Source organism: Ambystoma mexicanum, chromosome 3q (assembly GCF_040938575.1).
Source record: "Ambystoma mexicanum isolate Mex_15411 chromosome 3q, UKY_AmexF1_1, whole genome shotgun sequence".
In the NCBI taxonomy this organism is placed as follows: Eukaryota; Metazoa; Chordata; class Amphibia; order Caudata; family Ambystomatidae; genus Ambystoma; species Ambystoma mexicanum.
This window is the reverse complement of record NC_090926.1, coordinates 883,009,953-883,033,495: the sequence shown is the minus strand read 5'-3', so window position 1 is coordinate 883,033,495 and position 23,543 is coordinate 883,009,953. Positions and strand designations below refer to the sequence as shown.

General features: G+C 47.0%; 1 protein-coding gene across 3 annotated transcripts in view; it reads right to left on the bottom strand.

Annotated features, from left to right (window-relative positions):
- CEP95 (centrosomal protein 95) overlaps positions 1-23,543 on the bottom strand; it is a 1,206,983-nt gene that overhangs the window by 28,314 nt on the left and 1,155,126 nt on the right. For all 3 annotated transcript variants that reach the window (XM_069655013.1, XM_069655014.1, XM_069655015.1), the window contains one exon: positions 13,853-13,999. In XM_069655013.1, the coding sequence (XP_069511114.1) occupies positions 13,853-13,999 (147 nt within the window). The remainder of the gene's footprint in view (positions 1-13,852; positions 14,000-23,543) is intronic.

Here is a 23,543-nt window from a genome sequence, read left to right as displayed (position 1 = left end):
GCTGTGGTCAGTATGACGCAGAGACCAGTGATTGGTTATTACTACGAAAGACAGATCAGAAACGAAACTGATACTGGTTTTTTCTTTACCGAGGATTCCCAGCCTGACGACGGGGAATATTCATGAGCATGTGAATCCATGCCAGACCCCATGCTGGAGAATTCTCTTTACCCCCTCCATGAAGGCCTTGATAACTGGTATCTTCCACCACGACACTTTAAGTTGGGAAGTGGTGTATGCCGAAAGTGCCGCTAGGTGGACTTTAATGGAATTGAACACTAGACCTGAATCCAGTAAATGGGTCAAGTACAGAACAATGTTAGTGGGAGAGCAGTCAACCGGGTTGATGCTCTTACCTCTACACCAGATGACAAATCTTTTCCACTTGCTAGAATAGCAGTGGCGAGTATTAGGTTTTCTGGCTTCCCTGAGGATGTCCATACATCTCTGCGGGAGTTGTAAATGTCCAAATTCTATGATCTCAGGAGCCAGGCTGCTAAGTTCATGGTCTGAGGGCACGGATGCAGTGTCCTGCCCTTGTCCTGTGACAGCATGTTGTATGGGCAGGGAAGTTTCACTGGGGGAGATAGGGACATCTCCATCAAGTGAGCGAACCATGGCTGCCGGGCCCACATTGGGGCCACTAGTATCATGGTAACCTGCTCCTGGTGCATCTTGTGCACCACTTTGTTGAGAAGGGGAGTCAGGGGAAAGGCATAAACAAATTTCCCTGACCATTGAATCGACAGACCGTTCCCTTTGGACTGGTTCTGGGGGTACCTGGAGGTGTAACTTTGGCATTGTGAGTTCTCCATAGTTGCAAACAGGTCTATTTCCGGGAATCCCCATTGCGTGAAGACGTCTAAGACGATGTCTTCGTGCAATTGCCATTCATACTCTTCGGGCAGGGGGAAGTCTCTGCTGAGTTTGTCTGCTAGCAGATTGAGTTCCCCTGGTCCATGTTGTGATAGTAGGAACATGTTGTGTTTGAGAGCCCACTTCCATATATTCTGGGACAGCTTGGACAGTCCTGGAGAGTGAGTGCCCCCTTGCTTGTTGAGGTAGTACATGGCTGTGGTGCTGTCTGTGAGGACCATCACTGTCTTTCCTTGTAGGTGTTCCTGAAAGGCTTTCAGTGCTTTGAACACCGCTAGTAGTTCCAGCAGGTTTATATGCTTGGATGCTAAGCTCGGAGTCCACGCTCCGTGAGCAGTCTGATGGGATAGGTGAGCCCCCATCCTGTGAGGGATGCGTCTGTGGTTAGAGTGGCTTCCACTGCGGGTGTGGCAAAAGTTTTCCCTAATAACAGGTTTTCTTTTGTCCACCACCATAGCGAGAGAACCAAGGCCTGCGAGACCACCACTAGATCGTCCCATTGTCCGCTGGCCTGACACCACTGGCTGTAGAGCCACTCTTGCATTGGGCGCATGCACAGGCGCGCGTGAGGTACCAAATAAATACATGACGCCATCATCCCTAGCAAGCGCATTGCTTTGCGTACCGTCACCTCTCGGCCTGCCACATAATGGGGGATCTGAAACAACATGTTTTGGACCCTCTCGTTGGAGGGGAAGACAAGGCCGTCCTTTGTTCGAATTAGAGCCCCTAGGAATTGTTTGATTTGGCTGGGGTCTAAGCTGGACTTCTTTTCGTTGATGGAGAAGCCCAGTTGGGACAAAAGGTCTACGGTCTTTTGGGTATTGGAGAAGCATATTTCGTAAGAATCCCCTGTTATGAGCCAGTCGTCGAGGTAAGGGTATACCGGGATGGATAACCTGTGCAGGTGGGCCGCTGCCACTGCCAGTACTTTCGTGAATACCCTTGGTGCAGATGCTATCCCGAAGGGTAGTACTCTGAACTGGTAGTGTTTGTTCTCTATCTTGAACCTGAGGTATTTTCTGTGCGCTGGCAACATTAAAATATGAAAGTATGCATCTTTCATGTCTAGTGTTGTCATGTAATCCCCTTGTGGTAACAGTGGGATTACTTCCTGCAAGGTCACCATACGAAACTTTTGGGGTTTGACAAACTTGTTCGCTGGGCGCAGATCTAATACAGGGCGCATGGTTAAGTCCTATTTGGGTACAAGGAAGTACACTGAATAAATACCTTCTGTTACCTGAGGGGGTCAGCCTCTATAGCTTCTTTTTTCAGTAGCTCTTCTACTTCTTGAAGAAGGATGGTGAGGTGTTCCGGTGTCATGTGTCGGTTCCGTGGGGGTCTGTACTTCGGGGAACCGTTGAATTCGATGCAGTATCCGTGGGCTATGGTGGATAAAACCCAGCAGTCTGACGATATTCCATCCCATGCTGATAGGAACGATGTTAGCCGGCCCCCGACCGGTGATGCATGGGAGGGGACCCGAATCTTCGGGTCATTTGTTGGTATTGGGCGTGGAACCTTTGGGGCTGGAGCCGCGACCTCTTCCTTTGCCACTGCGTTGGCCTCTTTGACTGAACTAGGTGTTGTTACCCTGGTTAGAGGGCCAGTTGGTAGCAGAGTAAAATTGCTGTTGGTTTTGCTGCTGGCGTTGGCCACGAAAGGAGCGTCTATTGCCATAGCCGCGTCTGTTAGGGGGCCTAGAAATTTGGTCAAGAGTCTTGATGGTATCAAACACTTTCTTTGCATGTTCTAGGGCCTCATCAACTGCTTTCCCAAACAGATGTGTTTGTTCTATGGGCTTATTTATCAGGGAAGCCTGGGTTTCCGGCTTAAATCCCGAATTGCGCAGCCAGACATGGCGTTTGAGAAGTATTCCCTGAACCAGGGAACGGCCAGCCGTCTCTGCGGCATCTAAGGAGTTCTTTACGATGCCCTGGTTTACAAGAGTTCCCTCTGAGATTATAGCTAACAGGCTTGAACGCAGGGGTTCTGGTGCGTCCTCTGCTTCGCTGCGCAGCTTGCTCCACTGTGCATCTGCGTAGCTAGCTAGTAGGGAATTGTTATTTGCAATTTGAGAAGGCGGCGGAGGTCGTGATTCTCTTCCCAAGTGCATAGAGTTTCTTGCCCTCTTTGTCAGGTGGTGCCTCACTAGTGGATAGTGGTACCCCCGCTCTTTTTCTTGTATTAGTAACTACGAGGGAGTCCGGAATAGAATGTCCTCTGATGTACAAAGGGTCAGAGGACGAAGGGCTGAAGAGCTTTTCTATCCGAGGGTTGACCCCACTGACTAAGGCAGGATTGGAAAGGGAAGGAGTTATTCTTCTCTTTATAGAAGCCAGGAGCGGAATAGACTGACTAACAGGGGCTTTTTCTTTAATAACTTTCTCTACAAAGTCTATGTCAGGAAGAGTTTCCCCTGTGGTGTCTATTTCAAAATGCGCTGTTGCCTTGCGCAATAGTGCATTAAGTGAAGGTTGGTCATCTATGGGAGAGGTGTTTCCAATAGGTGAATCCTTGGGAGGAGAAGGGTGAAAGGCATCAGGGTCTGAGTGCACTGATGGGGATTGCCAAGGCTGCACTGATGGGGATTGCCAGGGCTGCGAGGTAGCTGTATCTTCTTCAAAAACTCCTGCACTAGTGTAAGGATCTTCTTCAAACCCCTCTTCCTCATGTTTTCCTCTCCACCCAAACACTCCTCATCTTCATGGAGGTATTGCTCCTCTTCAGTGAGGTCATATGTCTGTAGAAGGGGGAAACAGCCTAGGGATCTTGACCCTAGGGTCATTCTGGGGCCATTCTCTTGGTCTTTTGTGTGTGGGTGGGTTTTGGCTTCCCAAAAACCTTTCCATTTTCTCCATACAAGAATGGAGTCTTTCAAGGGTCTCATGGGGGACCCCTGAATAGTCTAGAGGGGGGAAATCAGTGTTTTCACCTTCAAAACGCTTAGAACGCTCCCACAATGTCGAAGAAAGGTTTCCGTCGCCCTCAGAAAAGCCCTCCGGTAGTTCAGAAGTGCCCTTAGATGAAGGGGGCAGTTCCTGGCTACTCTTGTGCTTTTTCGGCGTTTCTATAGCTTTTTGTGCGGTATTCGATGTGTTTCGTCGTCCGCTTACGTTTGCCTTCGGAAACAATTCTCGCCAGGCTCTCGACAACGAGTTCGTCAGTAGAGGGCTCTGGTGTTGACGTTGCCTGCGTTACGCGTTGTTCCTCGACGGCCGCTCTATGGAGCGTTACGTCAGATGATTTTGAGGTAGCGCCCGTGTTTGATGAAAGCCCAATCGCTGGTCGCGGCTGCGTTTGCGGGTGGGGCTTGAGACCCTTACGGTCTGAGGTAGACGCTGGAGTGCCCTGCGTCCCCTTCGGCGCTGATGGATCCTTCATCTTCGACGAAGAAGAGCCGTGGGTTGTGTGCTTAGGCCTATGGGGTCTATGTGCGTCCTTGTCGCCGGGGTGTTCATCCCCATAAGCAGGGCGTGAGCCGAGCCCGTCGGGGCCGGGGACGGACGTCGAGGAGCGCGAGCGCTCCTTCTGGGGGTTAATGACTTCCGTAACGGACGTCGAGTTATCACCCTCCTCGTCACTTTCTGTAACAGCGGCGGCGGGTGAGGAAACCGACTTCGACATAGCGTAGTCCGCCCACCTCTTAACTTTTCGTTCTTTAAGAGTTCTTGGTTTCAAGAGCTTACAGGCCGTGCAGCTGTCCTCCTTATGATCGAGGGGCAAGCAACGATTACAGAGCTTGTGTTTATCCTTCCAAGTGTATTTGCCCCTACAGCGTTGGCAAAACTTAAAAGGTGTCCTCTCCATAGCTGAGGCAATAATAACTGGTGATAACAACCCCAAGGGAAAGATAGGGGAGAAAGAAAGACATTCTCAAAGAGAAGATAAAAGTACGAACCCCCACTCTCCCTACTGTATGTTGGCCGGCGAGGCCAGGCCACATGTTCGGCAGCGCCAAAGGATCTCCTCCGTCTCTTCCCCTCCGTCGAAAACTTGCTCGGCGGAGAAACAGCTTCACAGCTAACGTCGAGTGGAGGGATCTTTAACAATATAATAAGTATAATTAAGGACCGAGGTCTGTAGTAAGTATTTTGCAATGTCTCTCTAGGAGCTCCGCGTAAGGCGACCAGAAGCTGGGCGGAAAAAAACAATCTGAGGGACCTCGACGCGTGAGGGATTGTGGGTACAACGCACGTCACTTTAGGGATCGTGTTACAGACATGCCTTGTCGACGTCCCCTTTTCGACTACAAAAAACAAAATGCAATACTCCGCAGTGACCACTGGATGTCGGACCTATGCACAGCATGTGATTCTAAGCAGATTAACAAACATCAGAAATATATATATATATATATATATATATATAGTTTCCGCAAAATACAGCATTTCTTTTGCACATTCTTTTGTATGGTGACATTGTTGCGGGGATATTATCACATGGAACCTACTGGGGTGGGTCTTTCCTGCCTGAATAATGGCAGGACATGCAAGCGGTGCCCGAGTGAGACCTGGGGGAAATCGCCCATATACTACCTCCAGGGATTGCAACCGGTAGCTGGTGGCTATCCCTGGCCCTTGAGTTTCCTAGGCTCCCCCACCCCCAAGGGACAATGTAGATATGACCGTCATAATGGGGCACAGTACGCCACCATCTGGACACGCCTTGGCACAGTAAGACCAGTAAAGTGTGATGTACGCAGCATAAAAGACTTAGCATAACAGGGGCCTCTATCCATTGAAAGTTAGAGAACACTTGGGAGGGAATGGTCTAATTTGATAAAAGGTGGTTTACAAACAAATAAGGCACCCAAAATGCTAGGATTAAGAAGCTACAGTCATATTTTGTTAAGAGGACCCATATGACCCATGAATGGCTTCAAAAGAGTCCATGCATCCAAGCCCTAATCCCGACCTTGGTGTTGCCAAATGTAAACATATGGTAGTTTTCCCCTTGGAAAAGTGACATATTGGGGTTGTGTGGTTCAGGAGAAAAACAGGTTACTGGTAGACCGGATTTTCTACTCATGAAGTTTGTGGAAAATTACCCCAAAGTCTGAAAGTCAAGATTAAGTTCATTTATAAATGTTGGTTGCCTCTGGTCGTCATAGAATGAAAAGTCCATTCACCCTCTCAAGGTGGCACACTGGACCACCGAGCTGAACGTCAGGCATCCAAAAAACACAAACCTCTATGAAGAACATCTAATTAAGGGGTTGGGTGCAGTGCAATGGGGCTCTTCCTTTCCACCAAAGATCCTTCTCTAGTGGCCCTGGCCCTGGCCCATACAGGCTTATAATAATGTGCAGATGCAGAATAGCCTGAGGTGTTGGGGAAAACCAGTTATCGAATGGGAAGTCGCCTTGCTATTGTACTCCGAGAGCAGTATACATGCCTGCATGAAATCACAGTGATGGATTGCTATAGGTTTCCCTTGACAAACAACACTTACGCTCATGTTTTTTTTTATTATCCCGATATTTTTCAAGAGGCATTGCTTGGATATAATGCTTTATGAAATACCAATAAAAACACATTCTTTTTTTAAAAAAGTTTTTCCTTACTGTCTAACTCCAAAACACATCCCTGCCAGCATGAGCAGGAATAAAGGAGACATTTCATGAAAGGAAATGTCCTGATTCCAATGCTGCAACCATTATCTTTGGGCTTGCATGGCAGAGCTTGCCATAATAGTGGGAGAAACATACACAGAGGGTAGAATACGTATCTCCCCTGAGTGATTAATGTACCCTTAGTCCATAGTCCCCTTTCCTCCATACTTATGTGATGACACGTGGAATGGGGACTGGACAGCAGTGATTTTTTTTTATCTTCCCTCTCGTTGGCAAGTGCGTGCAGGCAACACCACACTGTGGTCCTCCTTTAAACACACTGGTCCCACCCAACAGTCTGTTGTGCCTTTATCCATTTAGACATGGTAACCTTTTAAAGCTGTAATGGTGAGAATCGTTGTATGGCTATTACTTTCTTTTATAATAAGATTGATATCTTTTTAATATTGTGTATTATTACCCGAGTACTTATTTGAACTGATAGTCTGACACGTGTTACTTTATTAAAGGCTGTATTTCAGTATATCAGTGTGGTGTATTTTCTAGAGATTGGTGTGTGGGCTAAATGTACCTCTACCAGCCGAGTAGAGAATGGAGTCTCATTGCTCGGTCTGTGACACCAGTTTTAAGAGGTTTGGCTTTCTCCCTGTGAGGTGTGTTAGCCGTCATCTAGAATTAGTGGTTGTATCTGCCTCAGAGGGTGGTACAAAAACAGCCTTAACACACTCGTTTGAGTGTAAGTCTCAGAGTTGTCCCCTAGACTTTGAAGATGAGGTTCAACACCCCCCTATGAAGCTCCCACTTGAGTGGAGCATGAGATTGCTCAACAAGTCTGTTTGTACATGTTTGTCTCCTGCCAAATGAGAAACTATCAGTCGGATTAAGGCAACTGTTCCAAATCTCCATAGTCTGAGGACATGAGACTTTGCTCCTTTCTGCTTTTTCATGTAATACATGGCTGTCATGTCATTGTAAAAAAGGACTTGCTGTCCACGAAGAGAAGGCAAGCAAGCTTTCATCACTAGGAAGATTGCTTTTAACTACAGATAGTTATGTGAAGGTGAGGTTTCTCTTGGGACCAGAGATTGTGGCCCTCCATTGAACCCATCCCTGTGCCTAGGCTGATCAATGAAGAATCTGAGGACAGGAGCCTTGTTGGCAGTCAAGGCAAAACCGCATTCTACGACGAGTTTTATTTTTGTCCATCCAGCAGATCTGTGTGCATGGGTGAGTCAACAAAGAATCCAATTTGGCTGAGGTGGAGTGTCATGTTACCAATATTCAGCATTTAAAATGGATTGTGTCTCCTTTGTTACATAAGCCCCACCCACCTGTCGAATACTAATGTTTTGGTGACTTCTGGTTTTGCTGCTCCCACTCACCCCCTCATTCGTTCCGCCTTGCAAACTCTTCTTTTGCAGTTGGTGAGCTTGTAATAGTGGATCTTGGTCGCCTGACCTAAGCCCATGCACCTTCTTGGCCCTGCCTCTTTCTGAACTGTCAGGTTACAGGGTGTCTCTCGCCCGATCATCTGAATGGCAGGCAAAGAAAAGGGTAGATGAAGAAGCACAAATGGACTATTCTCTCACACATTCCTCATCTTTGATATCTACCTCCCAGCGCAGTTGCTCTTCGGAAACTGTTCGACACCAGGGGGCAGAGCGCTGCTCTACCCGACTCCACACACCTGGTGTCTAACATCGGGGCCTGTATGAATTGAGGCGGCCCACCCCATCACCTCTGTTCCACCCTTTTCCCCTAGCATTCGGACACTAAGGGACCACAGAACCCTGGCATACTAGCTATCTGCCAAGATGGGCAGGTAAGAAGGGCAATGCGGAATCCATCGGGGGGGAATGTCCATCAGAAACAACATTAAAGAGAGGTAAGTCATTTGTTCTTCTAATGGACTCCTGAGGGGAGAGGGAAAGGGATAGGTGGGGGAAGGGGGACGGTGGGAGGGGGGAATGTTTAACATGTTGTAAAAACAATAAATCAAAGTTTCCACACAAAACAAAAGTTTGTTTACAGGGGGAACGGAATCCGGCTTCAGCCAATTTTCCATAACCATTACTCTTAAGGAAGCATGGAAAGGTAGCACAGCCTCCTGAACTCGACCACTGCCCAAGATGCCAGTAAGGTATCAGTCTCTATAGTAGCTGTGGGTTTAGACAACCCCAGATATTCAGCCACTTTACAAATCACAGATCTATATGAAGTATCAGCATATCCAGCCACCTCTGGGTTACCAAATTCAGTCTCTAGAGATGTTTCCCAGCTACTGGTTTCTTTAAGGGTTTCCACTAAATTGTACATTTTGGACCAATCAGGGCTTGATCTTCCTCGAAGATAGATCCCATTTGCCTCAAGAAATCAGGGCGAGGCACAGATTTGAACGACTTAGTCAGTTCCACAATTGGCTTTACAGACTTTGGAGGCAGTGAATGCCCCGATGGTGTCGAAGGCATTGAGGGCTTCGAAGACTTAGTCAAAGTGGTTTGTGATTGCACCGATGGTTTAACATGCTTCTATGGCTTCAAGTGGATAACATGCCTCAAAGGCTCAGGCGATAAGCTTGGCGACTTCGATATCTGCGAAGAGGGCTACGACGGGGTAGACACAGGCATTTTCTTATGTGCCAAAGAATACTCCTTTGACTTGCATCGAGGAGCCTCTCTTCCCGGGCTCTGAGGCGCGCAAGAAGGATACACAAGACTCTGCTGGTCTTGTTTCCATGGCTCCTTGAGAGGAGCATTCCGAGCATTATTAAGCAGAAGCCTTCCCATTCTGCAGGAGTCTAGGTTTTCTTAAAGAACAAAACATTTTCTTGGGGATATGAAGACGACGAAGACTAGGACCTCGATCATTAGGACCCATTTCTTACTCTTCTTGTGAGAAGAGGATGACTAGCATCGTGAACCGGACCTCGATCGTCTATAATGTTTCAGATGTTCTCTCAGGGGAAACATCCCACGATTCGGAAGACAACTTCCTTTTGGATGAGGTAATGGATGGGGATTTGGGAGAGGGCTTACCTGCATCGAGTTCCCCTTTCCTTTCCTGCAAGGCCTTGACAGTCATAGATTGACATGAGCTAATTTCGATGAGGCGAGTACTTCATATACCAGCGTCTACGTCACGAGGGACGCTATAGAGGCTGTGGAAGACCAAGACTCGACGATGCAGAAATTATTTTTCTGAAGCAAGCTGCAAGCAGACCTGGATATATGAAAGATGAGGAAAACGTGGGAGGACGCAATCCATTCGAAACAGCGTGTTTGCTGGTCCCAACTTGAAAAAACTACAAACCAAAATGACTGCCATGGAAGAGGGAGAAGGGAACTATATGCAGTGCCTTCTCCTTTTCCATGGCGGTCAATCCCGTGACAGGGATTGGGGTGTGGGGTTTAGCGGGTACGGGGAGAACAATTACTTGTGTCCCTGCAGGGAAGATGCCGACTTCCGCTTCCTAAGAGGCTCAGAGTGGGGCTTTACCAAATGGTAAAATCCCTGTTCTGTACCTCCTGATTGGATGGGAGGCTGCCACAACCCCTTCGGCAGGTGCTAATCATGTATGCATTCACTGTTTGGGTAAATGGTTTGAAAACATTTAGAATACGCACAATAGAACCTAGTTGGAGGTCCATAGCTCTTATTCAGGTCTTCACTGTTAGGAGATGGGCACTAGGCCCCAAGAGTCACGGGTTCCTCAAGAATTACCTTGCACAAAGTCAGGAGGGTTCACTATAAGATTTATGAACAAATCTTGCAAAAGCAAAAAGTTCCAGTAGTAGACAAACAAGGCAAGTAATCTTCTTGTAGTATCCTCTGCCACCACTCTAGGGGAAGCCCGGGGGGAGTGGTGGGGGGCTCGCTTGACCAGACCAATACCAATAGCCAGTTAAGGGAGAGACACCCATGGCACGACAGGATGACTACCTGACTTGCCATGTGTTCCGAAGTGCGAATCCGGCCAAAACCTTGTGGCCAACCAGAGGACCCTAAAAAAAAAAAAATGGTCACCCTTGGGTGCTGTACTGCAGCTGAGAATTCAGCCTGCAGATACATGGCACAAGGTAGTAAAAAAAGAAACCAATGCTACCAGCCGATCAAGTTATTGTAACAGAATTACACGAAGTGGGATAAACGAGTTTTTATGTAACCCCCCCCCAGCACTCTGCATAGGGAGGTGAGTGCTGGACCCACAAAAGAAAAGTAAGACAGGGGTCATCTTACTATTCTTGGGAACAGTAGTTCACCCAAGAAAATTTAGTTAAACATTAAGTGAAGGACACAATCCAACAAACAGATGCCTATGGAGTTTATCAGACTCTGTTAAACAGTAAGAAACACAAAAGTCCTAGTCAGAAAAAACACGAGTGTGAGGAAAAAAAGTCCCTCTCACTCAGGAGGTAAATAAAAAAATCCCAGAGTGCAGCAAATGTGCTGGGGGTCTCCAAGGTTGAAGGGAATTGGCACAGAAATGAACATTTTCCCAACAAGTGCCACCTACGGGATGACCTCCTTTACTATATCCTTCAGGAGCCCAGTCATCTCGGGGAACACAGGAGGACGAGGAAGCGCTCGAAGAAGCGGTCCTCACTAGCAGTCAGGTGCCTAGGGGCCCGGCCTTCTGAGGCGTTGGGCCTCTGCTCATGGTCAAAGCACAGAGGTGCCTGAGGCGTGTAGCCGTAAGGCTACGATTGGTAGATGTATCCCTGAGGAGACCAAATGCCTGTACCGCACAATCCGCTGCCGGTTGCAGAGGGATGAGGACTGAGATCATCTTGCAAAGCCCATTCAATGGGCGACAGCACGGGCAGGCTCTGAGTTGGATCAAAGATGGCCGCCGGTCTGGCAGGCTGCGCCATGTGCTTATCTGCCTTTTTGAAGCCTTGCGCCACTTCCTGGGCCGGAGGGCGTGAAGGCCCTAAGCCACGAGAGGCCTCAGTCACGAGAGGATGCAGCTTGTGTTTTGCACCCGAAGCGGAAGCTTTGACCTCAGAGATCACTCTGGTAGGTGCTGAGCCCTCAGCCAGCTGGCCGGTAGCTGTGCTGGATCGAGCCAAGGACAGACTCTTGGAGGTGGCACTCGATCCCTTACCCCTTGGGTTGAAGAAGAGGAGGAACTTGATCGCCCTCCGAGGACAGCCCAATATGGCACCCAGCATGTGAGCCAGTAGCCGGGATGGCCTCTGGTCTGCCCCAGAGCACACAGAAGAGCCCCAGGCCCTTCTGCTTGGAAGCTGGTAGCCTTAGAGATCTGGGGCATGCTAGAACCTGAATCCAAGGAACCTCTATGCGTGGGAACACTGCGGAAGGAGTTGCTGTGCTGTGGAGCCGTGCTGAACAGAGGGCCTACCTTGTCTTGACGAGAGGTCCTGGGGACGAAGTCCTTAAGGTGAGGCGGTGGAGAAGTGTGGAAGATCTCCCTACACTGCGATAAACGATTCTTCAATGCCCTGTGACCGAGAGCGCTGGAAGCCGAACATGCGTCCCAGTGGTGGTCGTGCCCCAAACACTCAAGACAGAGTGCATGGGGGTCCGAGGCCGGGAACGAGTGGAGGCATGAGGCACATCTCATGAATCCTCTGGCAGCCTACCTGCAAGGGAGGCGAGGCACCGAAGGGAAGTTAAATAAGATTGAAATAACAAAATGTGAAGCAAGCAGAAAGGTAAAGAAATCTTGGGGCCGTCTGTCAGGTCCGACACCGTCTGTGCGGAAAAGGGGACTGGGGTGAGACACCGGAGGGTGGGGCCTCGGCAGGGCGTTCCCAAGCCCAAGGCCATGCGCTATACTAAAGTTAATGGGGAATCTCAATTTTTTGCTGCCAAAGGTTCTGGTACCGTCTCCATGTTGGAGGATGCCCACAAGGATGGAGGAAAGGGGACGCAATGTATGAGTAAAGGAGTTTGACGCACTGACTGATTTTGGTGTGGTTATTTCATGCTCAATAATGGGTTCTGATATCGACATGCCAAACAAGACACTACAAGTCTCACCTATGACAAACTCCATGATCAATGACTGACTGTTGCAGATCTCCCAACAACTTTCATGCCGGCAGCTGCGGCGCTGTTTGGACCATGCCGGTAGCCCAACTGATGAACCTCCCTCCAACAATGGTGGCGATTATGGTCTCTTCTTTCACTTTGGCACAAGCTCAACCGGAGACTGTAATAACAGGTCTTTTGTCCCCTCAGTAACCATTGCGGCCGCACAACGATCACTCACTGCATGCTTGCTTATAGCCTTTGCATAACTCAGCATAGCAGTGTTTTTTGGGACTTTGCTGGGCTTCGTGCCACTGGGTTTAAGCAGCCAGGCCAGTCATTTTGTGTCTGTCCTGCACTGTCCTAGTAGGCAAACCTTGGCATAGATGGCAAATGTGCTCATGGGATGCAGGAATTAAATGCAGAACTTGTGTAGGTCCTCCGGACCCATGGTTTTCTAAAGACACTTGCTGCAGGTTTTAAACATCAACATCTTCCCCTGGCGGCGTAAAGTCTCCACATAAGAGCCCTCCGAGACCTGGCACAGACTGCTAGCTAAATCTCACCCACACAGCCAAAGATGACTCTGCAGTAGCTCACTCCAGAGCTCACTCCAATGGTTCATATTCCAGCGAGTGGAGAAATGCCTAGAAAGATAAAGTTTTGGAATGCAGGTAGCCCTGGATGATTCATAATGGCCTGACTGTGATATGCTATTAATGGAGCAACAGACTGTTTAGATGTTTAGACGCTATTCTTAAACATTGGTAAAAAGATTTATTTTACAAGGTCAATTGCTAGTTTAAAAAATAACCTGGGCTTCAAGGGCTGGTGGGAAAAATAAAAAATGTGTGCATCCATCAAATACCTAGTTCTGAAACTCTGAGTATGGCAGGGAGAAGGGCTGGTACTAGTAGGAAGAGATGTGTGGAGTTTCCTTTTTGTCTGTTTATAGATAGTACATTGCCCGCCCACTACCCACCCTCATCCTAGACTATGACCAGCAATGCATAAGCAGGCAATTAACCATCGTTGACAACAAATAGGGTACTAAAACATAAAATAAGAACATTGAAATTAGGGCCTCTCCAAGGAGGACAACTGATGAGCCCATTGCAGTAATTATTAGTAAACCCCACCAAACTGATGTTTCTTTGTCTTACCTTCCTTCGTGCCCTCCTTGGTTGGAAGGTACTATATACAAAAGACTATTGTTACATGGCCTCTTCCTGGTGGATTCATAGTATACAGAGAATGGCCAGGGATTATAAAGATTTAGCAAGGCAGAAAAGATGAGAAACGTGTATTCCCTGACACTGGCGGATTATCAACAGAGCATGGTACAATTCAAGCTGTGTTCTGTTTTGCTGTGAGCACAAAGAAAAACGTACGGGACCAACTTACTTGATCTTTGTAGTAGTTTTCCATAGACTCTAGCTCATCTGTATGCCGTTTCTTCTGCTCTTCCCGTTTCTCGTTGGCATACATTCTTATGTCACGCAGCCGCTCTTTTTGTATTTCCAGACCTTCTTCAAAAAGGTTCTTAAATATCTAATAAAGACGAAAAGCATTTATCTTCATCCAAATCTGTCCAGGCAGTCAAAGGTTAATACCAATAACATTTTGGTAAAATATATACATTCATATATAGCACACACAAGCAGATGCAACTAATCTAATGTAACCTCAGTACCTCATTACCTCTACCCCAGCAATGCTCATCACCCTCATATATGTTAATTACAGTCATTAAATAACCCCCTCCTACACATCGGTCCCTTATTAGCCCCACATCCTCCACCCTTGACAGCACCTCATTACACTACATCTCCCATCCTTGTCACTCTCCCTCATCACCCCGTCATTCGACACCCTCATCATAGTACCTCATTACCAATGCATCACCCATCCTCATCACAGTCCCTCATTTCCCTAGCGTCTTCCATGCTCGTCAACGTTTGACACTACCGCCCCTCTCCTCGCCCCGACTATGTTCCTGACGTGACCTTGGGTTTTGATAGAAGGGTAGTCACAGGGGCCAGGTGTTAACCCAAGCGAGTGTATGCTAGAAATGGAGGATGTAAATAGGGGTTCTCCAGACCATCCTTACTATGGACAAGGGAAATCATCACATGGTGTTCCTCAGACTTCCATTGCTGTACATGTGGGAGGGAGCAGACACTAAGAGACCACACTGAAGTCAAGGGAACAATGCCCATAACCCAGACCCTCGGAAGCTCCAATTGACATCAAGGGGAAGGAGCCCACATAACAGTCCCTGAAAGACCATGTTGATGTCCATAGGGGGTGTAGGGTTAACCCATATATCAGCACCTTGAAAATTCTATTTGGCCCACCCTGATTTTAGGAGAGCTGTCCTTCACGGGCCATAAAAGCCTGTTACCTGATATCAAAGAGACGACTTATCCCTTTAAGGGATCCAAGCTGAAACTCTGGGGGAGAAGCAAACATTACAGGGACACCACTTTGCTTTCTGAGACTTCCTCAGATAGTGTAATCAATACATTGTTTCCTTCGGCAGGGCTGTCAGAGGGATCCAAGCTTCAAAGTGAAGGTTTTAATACTTTTGTTTCTTCTACAACACAAGAGGTTTGCAGTACTTGTGCCTATACAATCTATCTCATTAGCACCCGGGACGGGGGCACAGCCAATCGGGTTCTGCGGACTGAGGCTGAAACCTCTGATGTCGGCCCACGTTGCACGGAAACCACAGGCTGCCTCCCCCACCCTGCAGCGCCATCTTCCCCCCATCCACCAGTTTCTTTGAAACAAGAAAAATGTCTAACTATTTCCCCAAACCCTGCTTCACTGCCTCTTTTCCAGGCCACCCTGATAATGGAAGAGTGTCTCCACCATAGGGGAGAAGGACAGCAAGCTTGAGGGGGAGGGTGATGAGTTTACACCCACCCCTCCAGTAAATATGGAAGTTCCGGCAGGCCATATTGGCCTGGAGCAGACCCCAGAGGTAGGTGGAAGCACAAGCTGGTGCAACATCAGCAGGTAGCCTAAACTAGCCCCTCCGAGATGGGGAAGGCCCAGGGCCCAAGACACCAGAGCAAGGACGAAAGCAGAGGACATATAATCATCACTGATGAGCACAGAAGCTCAAGGACTAATCAATGCTACTTGAGGCTCTTATTGGGGAATGTGGGATTCCAGCAAGGAGTACCCCCGGAGTGACGGGACCATAGGAGTAGGTTCCAGAACCCTTGATAACCTATGACGTGGGGGCCATGAACAGCATGTGGTCAGGAAGCTTCAACAAAGCCAGAAGGAGAACCGACCAGAGACATATTATGGACACTTAACTCGGACTGGTGACAGAAACCTAGAGGCGTGCCACCTCGGCCTCAGTGACTGGTAAAGAAGTATATTTTGACATTTGAAACTTTAACCCTATGGATGTCTTACTTCCAAGAGACCGAAGAAAGTTGGGGAACGAGATGGTGGGATTAGTAATTACCCCTCCAATTAATCTAGGGTGGAGAGAAGCCATCCTTCACAAAGATTTAGTGCAGAGAAGAGGAATCCTTAGTTTATCCTCTTGCCACACCCAGTTTTCAAAATATCACATCATCCCGACACATCCATTCTTTTTTTGTGTTCATAAAACACTTGGGAGCACCGAAATACAAATTGTCTTGTGAAATAAAATAAAAAGCAATTAAATTTGACAAACTGATAAAGTTACGAACAACAAAAAGTTAAAACCTACAAACACTGGAAATACCAATGTTAAGGTTTAAAGAAGCATATCATAAGAACACAAGTATAACGGGTGTGAAGAACCCGAGCGCCTCCTCAATTCTTTTTCCCTAGGATCCTCTGCTCAGGTGGCCAGGGAAAGGCCATTGCTTTTGGATCCTGACCGTTGGGGTGGATATGTGAGGGAGGATGACCTGGGTGGAGGGAACCTGGGGAGTACCAAGTGGACATCCTTGGGTGAGAGATGGTATTCCCCATTCCCTTTCCACAATTAACCTTCTAGCTCAACAGCTTTTATGGGTTACTGTCAACCTTGCCCCTTTTCTTCCTTTCAAAGTGGCTCTAAGAAATGCCATTGTTATACTGGGACGAGGAAGAGATCAACTAGGAGGATATATCCTCATTTTGGCAAGATAAAAGCACATCAGCCTTCTCTTGCTAATACCGATAAATATCAGCCGAGAACGAAAAGGAAACAACTGAGAATTATGCATACTACTATTCATTCTTACCACGTTTGTACTGAGGCGATGAAGAGGGCTTTGGAGGAGTTTCATTGTAATAGGCAGGCATGTCCAGCTAATAGATTTCCCCATGGTGAGGCAATTGAAGTAAATGACTCACACCTGCAAACCTTTAACAAGTCCCAGATGTATAAGAAGGCAACCGCCCAGCAGAAGGGGAGAGATGGCCTGGAAAGAAGGATGCAGCTCGAAGATGCGGAGCAGGCTGGAGAGGATCTGGCTGGAGGGAAGCCGGGCTGAGCAGGAGTGCGAAAGAGACACCTGGGCAAGGATTGGCTGTGAGAGGGTCGAAGAACCTGCTGTCCTCTCTGCCCGGTGTCCACAGCAGGAGCTGTGGAACACCGAAGCCTCCCAAGTGCTGCAGATTGCTGCCAGAACAAGAGGTTCTCTTGGCAGCTTCCGCGGTGGAAGAGTGGACCTACGCGTGGAAGACAAAAGCAAGCGCTGCTCGCTGTCTCTGTGAGGAAAAGGTGGAGTGAATAGAAGCTGAGGAACAGGAACAAGAAGCCCAACGGAGCGGCTGCATACTGGTGAGTGTAAAGAAAGGAACACTCGACCCAGGGTGCTCGGTGGGTGGGGGGAGGGTGCAAGCACGCATTTCGGAATGCCAAACAAACTGAAAACTATTACACGGGCTATGGGAGGCCAAAACCAAGTGATTTTGAATACCGAACAAGCTGCAAGGTATTGCAAGTACTTTTGGGTTTGAATTTCAAATACGGAACAAGCTGCAAGGTATTAGAAATACTTTCAAAGTTTCAACAAGCATTATAGAATACCGAACTAACGAAAAGATATGATTAACATATTTGAATACAGCACAAGAGAAAAACAAATGGTGAACATTTATGAATGAAGTGAAAGCAAGGTAGTGTAGAGGTAAACACCACAGAGTGAGCTGTGTGAGAAATAATTTGTGGGAAAGCCAAAAGATTGCCAAGAAGAATGTGAAACAAGTATTGGCCAAAGAGACAGGAGTCCAAGGAACTACCGGTTAAGAGAGAAAACCTGTATTGGCAAAAGCAAGAAGAATACAGAAGCATGACATAGGGTTATCGGTTGCGTGGCCTGTAATGGGTGCACCATGTGGTCCGATAACTGCGCCTAGACCGAATGACCCCTACTTGGAAAGAGCCAAGGAAAGTAAATGTAAAGAAGTTTGTATGTTGCAAAAATGAATGGTAAATACAGAAACCTATGTGAACCATTGAAGAGCCCTATTAACCAAGGAGTTGAACTGGTACTGTTTGGAAAGCCAGAAGAGGTTAACTGATCTTTACTTTTGGAAGCTGGAAGAGCTGAATTCTTGGGGAAGGGAACCCTGAGAATGTATGACTGCATTGAATTCCTGGGGAAGGGAACCCCAAGATCTTTTGGAATTGTTAACTGGTATTTGTTCCTTTTCTTTTTTTATGGAAAGCTGAAAATCTGAGCTCTTGGGAAGAGGATCCCGAGAACATAAATGAATGACCCAGAAGGTTTGGAATTGGTATTGTTTGGTGAAATTGTAACTAAAAGACCTGAATTCGTATTGTCCTTTTTGCAAGCTGATAGATTTGATCTCACAATTTATTTTGCAGCCGACATCCCTACACATTGTATATATTTAGTTGTGAGGGCAAGTATACGTTTTGGACACAAACAGCCTTTTGATTTGAACTTACTGACCCAAACTATCCTTAGTTTTCTTTAGGTAAGGAAATCCCACCTTAGCATAGGGCAAGTTAGGCCTTACTCCATCTTGACCGTAAAGCAAAATAAAGCTGTTATTTAGAAACTTGACTCGGTTGTCTGCGTCTTACTTCATGATGCCTTCACACAGGATACCAACAAAAAGATATGAAACCTTAACTCAGCATACAAAAAGTGGCACAAAATACAGAAAAGAAAAACACCTTTACCATCTGCACAATATACATGTTGCAATCATTAACATGAAAGATTTTCACTGAAAACAAATATATATGGATACATATTTCTTTTTCAGTGAAGAAACCTTGGTTAAGACTTAAGGTGAGAGACCACCAGGGGGCACGGACCAAGATGGTCGCGCAGTAACGGAGCTCCACCACAGGACGTCGACTGGGAGAACCGTCGGGTTCCCTAGGCCCTCTAGAGATAACCGGAGGAGTATGGCAGTGCCTGGTACCATAGTGCACACGAGGGAGGGCTTGTGGTGACCGGCGAAGTTCAGCGACGAGCAGCTTGAAGACCCGGCCCAGGTGAGGCGGAAGTCGTGCTGAGACCACTGCAACGACGGAGCCCTGAGGTGCAGCGTGGGGCCAGTTGGACCGGAAAGGGAGCAGCGGCCGAGTGGGGAGGAAAGACTGTCTGCGTGAAGCCAGACCAGCGAGAGGGACTCCGGGAGGATTAAAGATCACCCCTACTGTGTACTGTGAGGTTTGGGGAAGGGGAGCCGGAGGACAAGGGATCAGGACTTTGCCCTCGCCATTGAGTCAGATCTGGGCCCCACTGGTGTGGGACGAGATCCCAGAACCTGAGAGATATCAGTGCTGGTTTGAGGCGGGCTTGGCTAGAGTCAGACAGTTATGGGAGGAGGGAAGATTTATCGGGATTCAGGACCTGGAGGCTGCCCTGGGGATTGGAAAGCTCCCAGTCTTTCTATATTTAAGGTTGAAGGGTGCCTTGGGTGGATTGAAATGGCGTGACCAGATCCAGAGAGACCTTACTCCGGTTGAAAAGTTATTACATGGGAACGCGACCATGTCGGGACTTATATCATTATTGTACAGAGCATTGGTGGAAACACTGGGAGGGTCAGTAGAAGGGATCCGACAAAGGTGGGAAAAGGATCTGGGTAGGGAGTTGGATGCACGTCTGTGGTCGAGAGCCTACAAAACATCAATAGCATGCCAGTATAAATTACACGGTGTGAAACAGTTGCATAGGTGGCACTACGATCCAGTGCAGCTTTCTAAAATGTTTCGGATGGCAAGCCCCCTGTGTTGGCGTGGTAGCAGGGACAGAGCAGACTATTGGCATATGTGGTGGGGTGCCCCATTGTCAGGGTGTATTGCACCAAAGTCTTGGGATGGATCAAGTCCAGATGGGGATGGGGGAGGGGAATGGGCGCTGGACCCGGTACTGATGCTGTTTGGGCTGGAGAATGTAGGAGGTCACTGGCAAACCCTGCCCCACATGTCACACTTCCTGTTGTTGGCAGCAAGGGCATGCATAGTGAGATTTTGGTAAAGGAAGGTGCAAGTCAGAAGGAATGGGTGGATACGGCCAAGGATATATATTTAATGGAAAAAATAACAGCGGCAATTTGTGGGGGAGACATGGAAGGGAATGACAGCAGTTTTGCACCAGCTTCAGCTAAGGAGGGGGGGACCACGCAAAGTGCATGGTGGAACTTGATCCAGCGCTGGCCAGGAAAAGCGAACAATTATAGAAAGCGCAGAGACTTGAGTATTCATAATGGGCCTCACCACTCAGTCCAGTGCAATGTGGGGCTGACATTTTACATTTATTGGGGGTAGAAGGGGCTGCAACGGGAGGGGGGGGAACAGGGGGTATAACCAGGGTGGAATGGATGATTTAGGGGGAATCCCCCTTGTCCGTTTATACCCTCTCTTGTTGTTACAAAATCAAGACAATTAAATAGAAAAAAATAAATAAAGAGTTAAGGTGATCAGATTTAACGCAACTAGACCCTTGAAATTCAGCACTCATTTAAAGCAAGTCAACCTTAACTTTGTGCCCCTGCTGCACACTGTATGACCACAATGATATCAATGACGCCATCATACACATCATTGATGAGAACAATAATTACATCATATATGACTAACTATATAAGTTAGAATGTTTTAGTTGCCCATTTTCGATTAATTCATATTTTAAGTTATTAACTTAATAAAACATAACATTAAACAATATAGTCATACACAAGTATCATGATTAAGTGTGTAGTATTAATTTATAGCACTAATCAAAATGTTATACAAATGGTTTGAATTTCATATGTACAGTTATATGAATGGTTTGAATTTCATACATTAGTAAGCAATCAAAATACTTAATTGCAGGGAAAGTACTTGATTCAGCTGAATCTATTTCAGGTATTTCAAAAGATAATACGAGTAGAGGAAGTAGTAAAAATAAAATAAGAATAGGTAGAAGTAGAAACATCTTTAATAGTACGTTTCGCTCTAAGGCAGTGAACACCCTAGCCCCCCAAATAACACACAAAGTGAAGATGGTCAGACATTCCAACTCATGGTTTACCCCTGACCTGCTAGATTTACGCACCATGAAACGACATACCCAGCTAACCTGGCTAAAAGAACCCACCACTGCTGCAAAACAGGATTTCACCAACGCTTCCAAACGATATAAGTCAGCCATAATAATAGCCAAGTCCATCTCCTTCAACACTAGAATCAACAATGCTAAATCAGACGCAAAAGAAATCTTCACCATCTACAGAGATCTTGAATTACTGCCTATTTCCCCCACAACCATCATCAAAGTCAAGATCTGGTGCTCTAGCAACCAAGTGGCACTCCTGGGTAAAATTGACACATTGAATAGGAAGATCCTAGCTCAACAAGCAACATTCAACACAGTACTCATGACCTCTAGCAACAACTGCTCACCTCCCTCCCCCTTCCTCCCTCACCACTCAGTTCTTCAGAGACCTCTCCAGGAACCAATGTCACCAAACTGATTAATAGTCTAAAACCTTCAAAATGCACAGGCAATCTCTGCCCTGCACCCCTCGTCAAAGACTGTGCCGACATACTAATGCCCATCATCACAGCTATCAAACACTTCCTTCGCTCAAAGCACTGTTCTAGCCAGCCTCAAGGAAGCCTGGGCACTCCCTCTCCTAAGAAAAATATCCCTAGACCCAGCCATCCCCACAAACTACAGGCCAATCACGACTGTCCCATTCTTCCTAAACATTTTGGACCAAGCCGCCTACCTACAAGTTCAGCAGATCCTGGAGGACAATCGCATTCTAGGGATGTGTCAATCCGGATTCTGCCCAGGACCCCACGGGACAGAATCTGCCCTGCTCGATCTAGAAAATAAATTAGATGAGATCAGGGATGAAGGCAAGTCTGCACTGCTCCTCCTCCTAGATTTATCTGCAGCATTCGTCCTAGTCAACCACCAGATCCTCTGCCACCACCTCACCACTCGCACTCACTTCTCACCTTCAGCCACTGCCTGGATAGCATCCTTCCTTGATGGAAGAGTGATGAGTCTTCTCAGAGATCGCCAAAGCTTCTCCCTCGCCCATCACCTGCGGGGTGCCACACGGATCCTGCATCGCCCCTACGCTGTACAATATCTTTACTAAGCCCTTATTCCACATCTTAGATTCACTCGTCATAGCTTACAGGAATTATGCAGACAACACTCAAATCTTGATCCCCTCCCAGGCAACTACATAGAAGACTCTAACACCCTTAACACAATCTACTCCACAATTCAGACCTGGATGGCAACCAATCATCTCTGTCTCAACAGCAACGAGACAGAAATCCTGATTGTTGGCCCGCCAAGCGCCCTAAAGACCCTTATCAATACTCTGCCGTCACAATTGACAATTGCTCGATACCGGTCTCTAACACAGTAAAGATCCGAGGGGTCTACCTAGACACATCACTTACCATGACTAGACAAGTAAGTGCCATTGCCTCCTCGGCAGCCTATGCAACCAAGGTCCTTAATACAGCCAGACCCTTCCTCTCTAAAAACAACTGCCTAACCATTGCCCGTGCAATCATTGGCTCAAAGATTGATTATTGCAACGTCCTTCTCAATGGCACCTCTTCCAGAAACATATTCCAACTTCAAGTAATCCAGAACAACGCCCTTAGAGCAGCCCTGAACATCCCTAAAAGAGAGCACATCTCGAGAGCCAGAAGAGATGCACACTGGCTCCCCATCCAGCAGCAAATCATTTTCAAAACCCTCGCCATCACTCACAAATGCCTGTACAACACAGCACCACCTTACCTTGTCAAAAGACTTGCCAAAGCCCACTCTTCCAGACCCACTAGAACCCCTTACAGATAGACTTATTGTGGCCAAAGTTAAAAGATGCAAAGCTGGAGGCTCAGTCTTCTCACACCTTGCTGCCAAGCTCTGGAACAACCTCCCACCCTCCCTGCGGGCAGAGTAATCCTACTGGATCTTCCGCACAGCACAAAAAATGCAACTATTCACCTAGAACCTGAATTCTCCCCATCACACCTTTCGCCAGGAACTTCTCTATGCCACCGCCCAACTGCCTGCTCTGAGGATAATTGACACCTAGTTTTACACCTGGGCAATGTACGATTCTGTAGGTTTTCTATGATAACTGCCATTTGGTTATACTCCTTCACCATGTCCTTGTATTACAATAAGCCTGACTAGCACTCTGCACTTGCATCAGCGCCTCAATTCCTACAGGTTGTATGTGTGCTTTACAAATTAAATAGTTATAAAAATTGTTGATGTTCACACTTATTTACAACTATCCTTACAGTAATAACAGTTCATAAAAACATTTCTTCTAGATGACAAGTTATACAAAAACAATAATCTCATATAAAAGAAAGTATGTGACTGCGTGCATTGTGATAGTATGCAGTGATTTTAACTAATTGACTTACAGAGAATGATGTAATAATGAAAAAAGATGAGATTTCCGTTTAAAATGTATATGGGTGGGGTAAGGGGTTAAAACTGGTGTGGAGGGGTTTGGGGTGGGTTTAAAAGCATAGGAAAACAGGGGTTTGGGGAAACCCAAATAAAATACAAATAAGCAATTCAATATTTTTTGTTATAAAACTTTCGTTATTACATTATTCTCTGTAATTTAA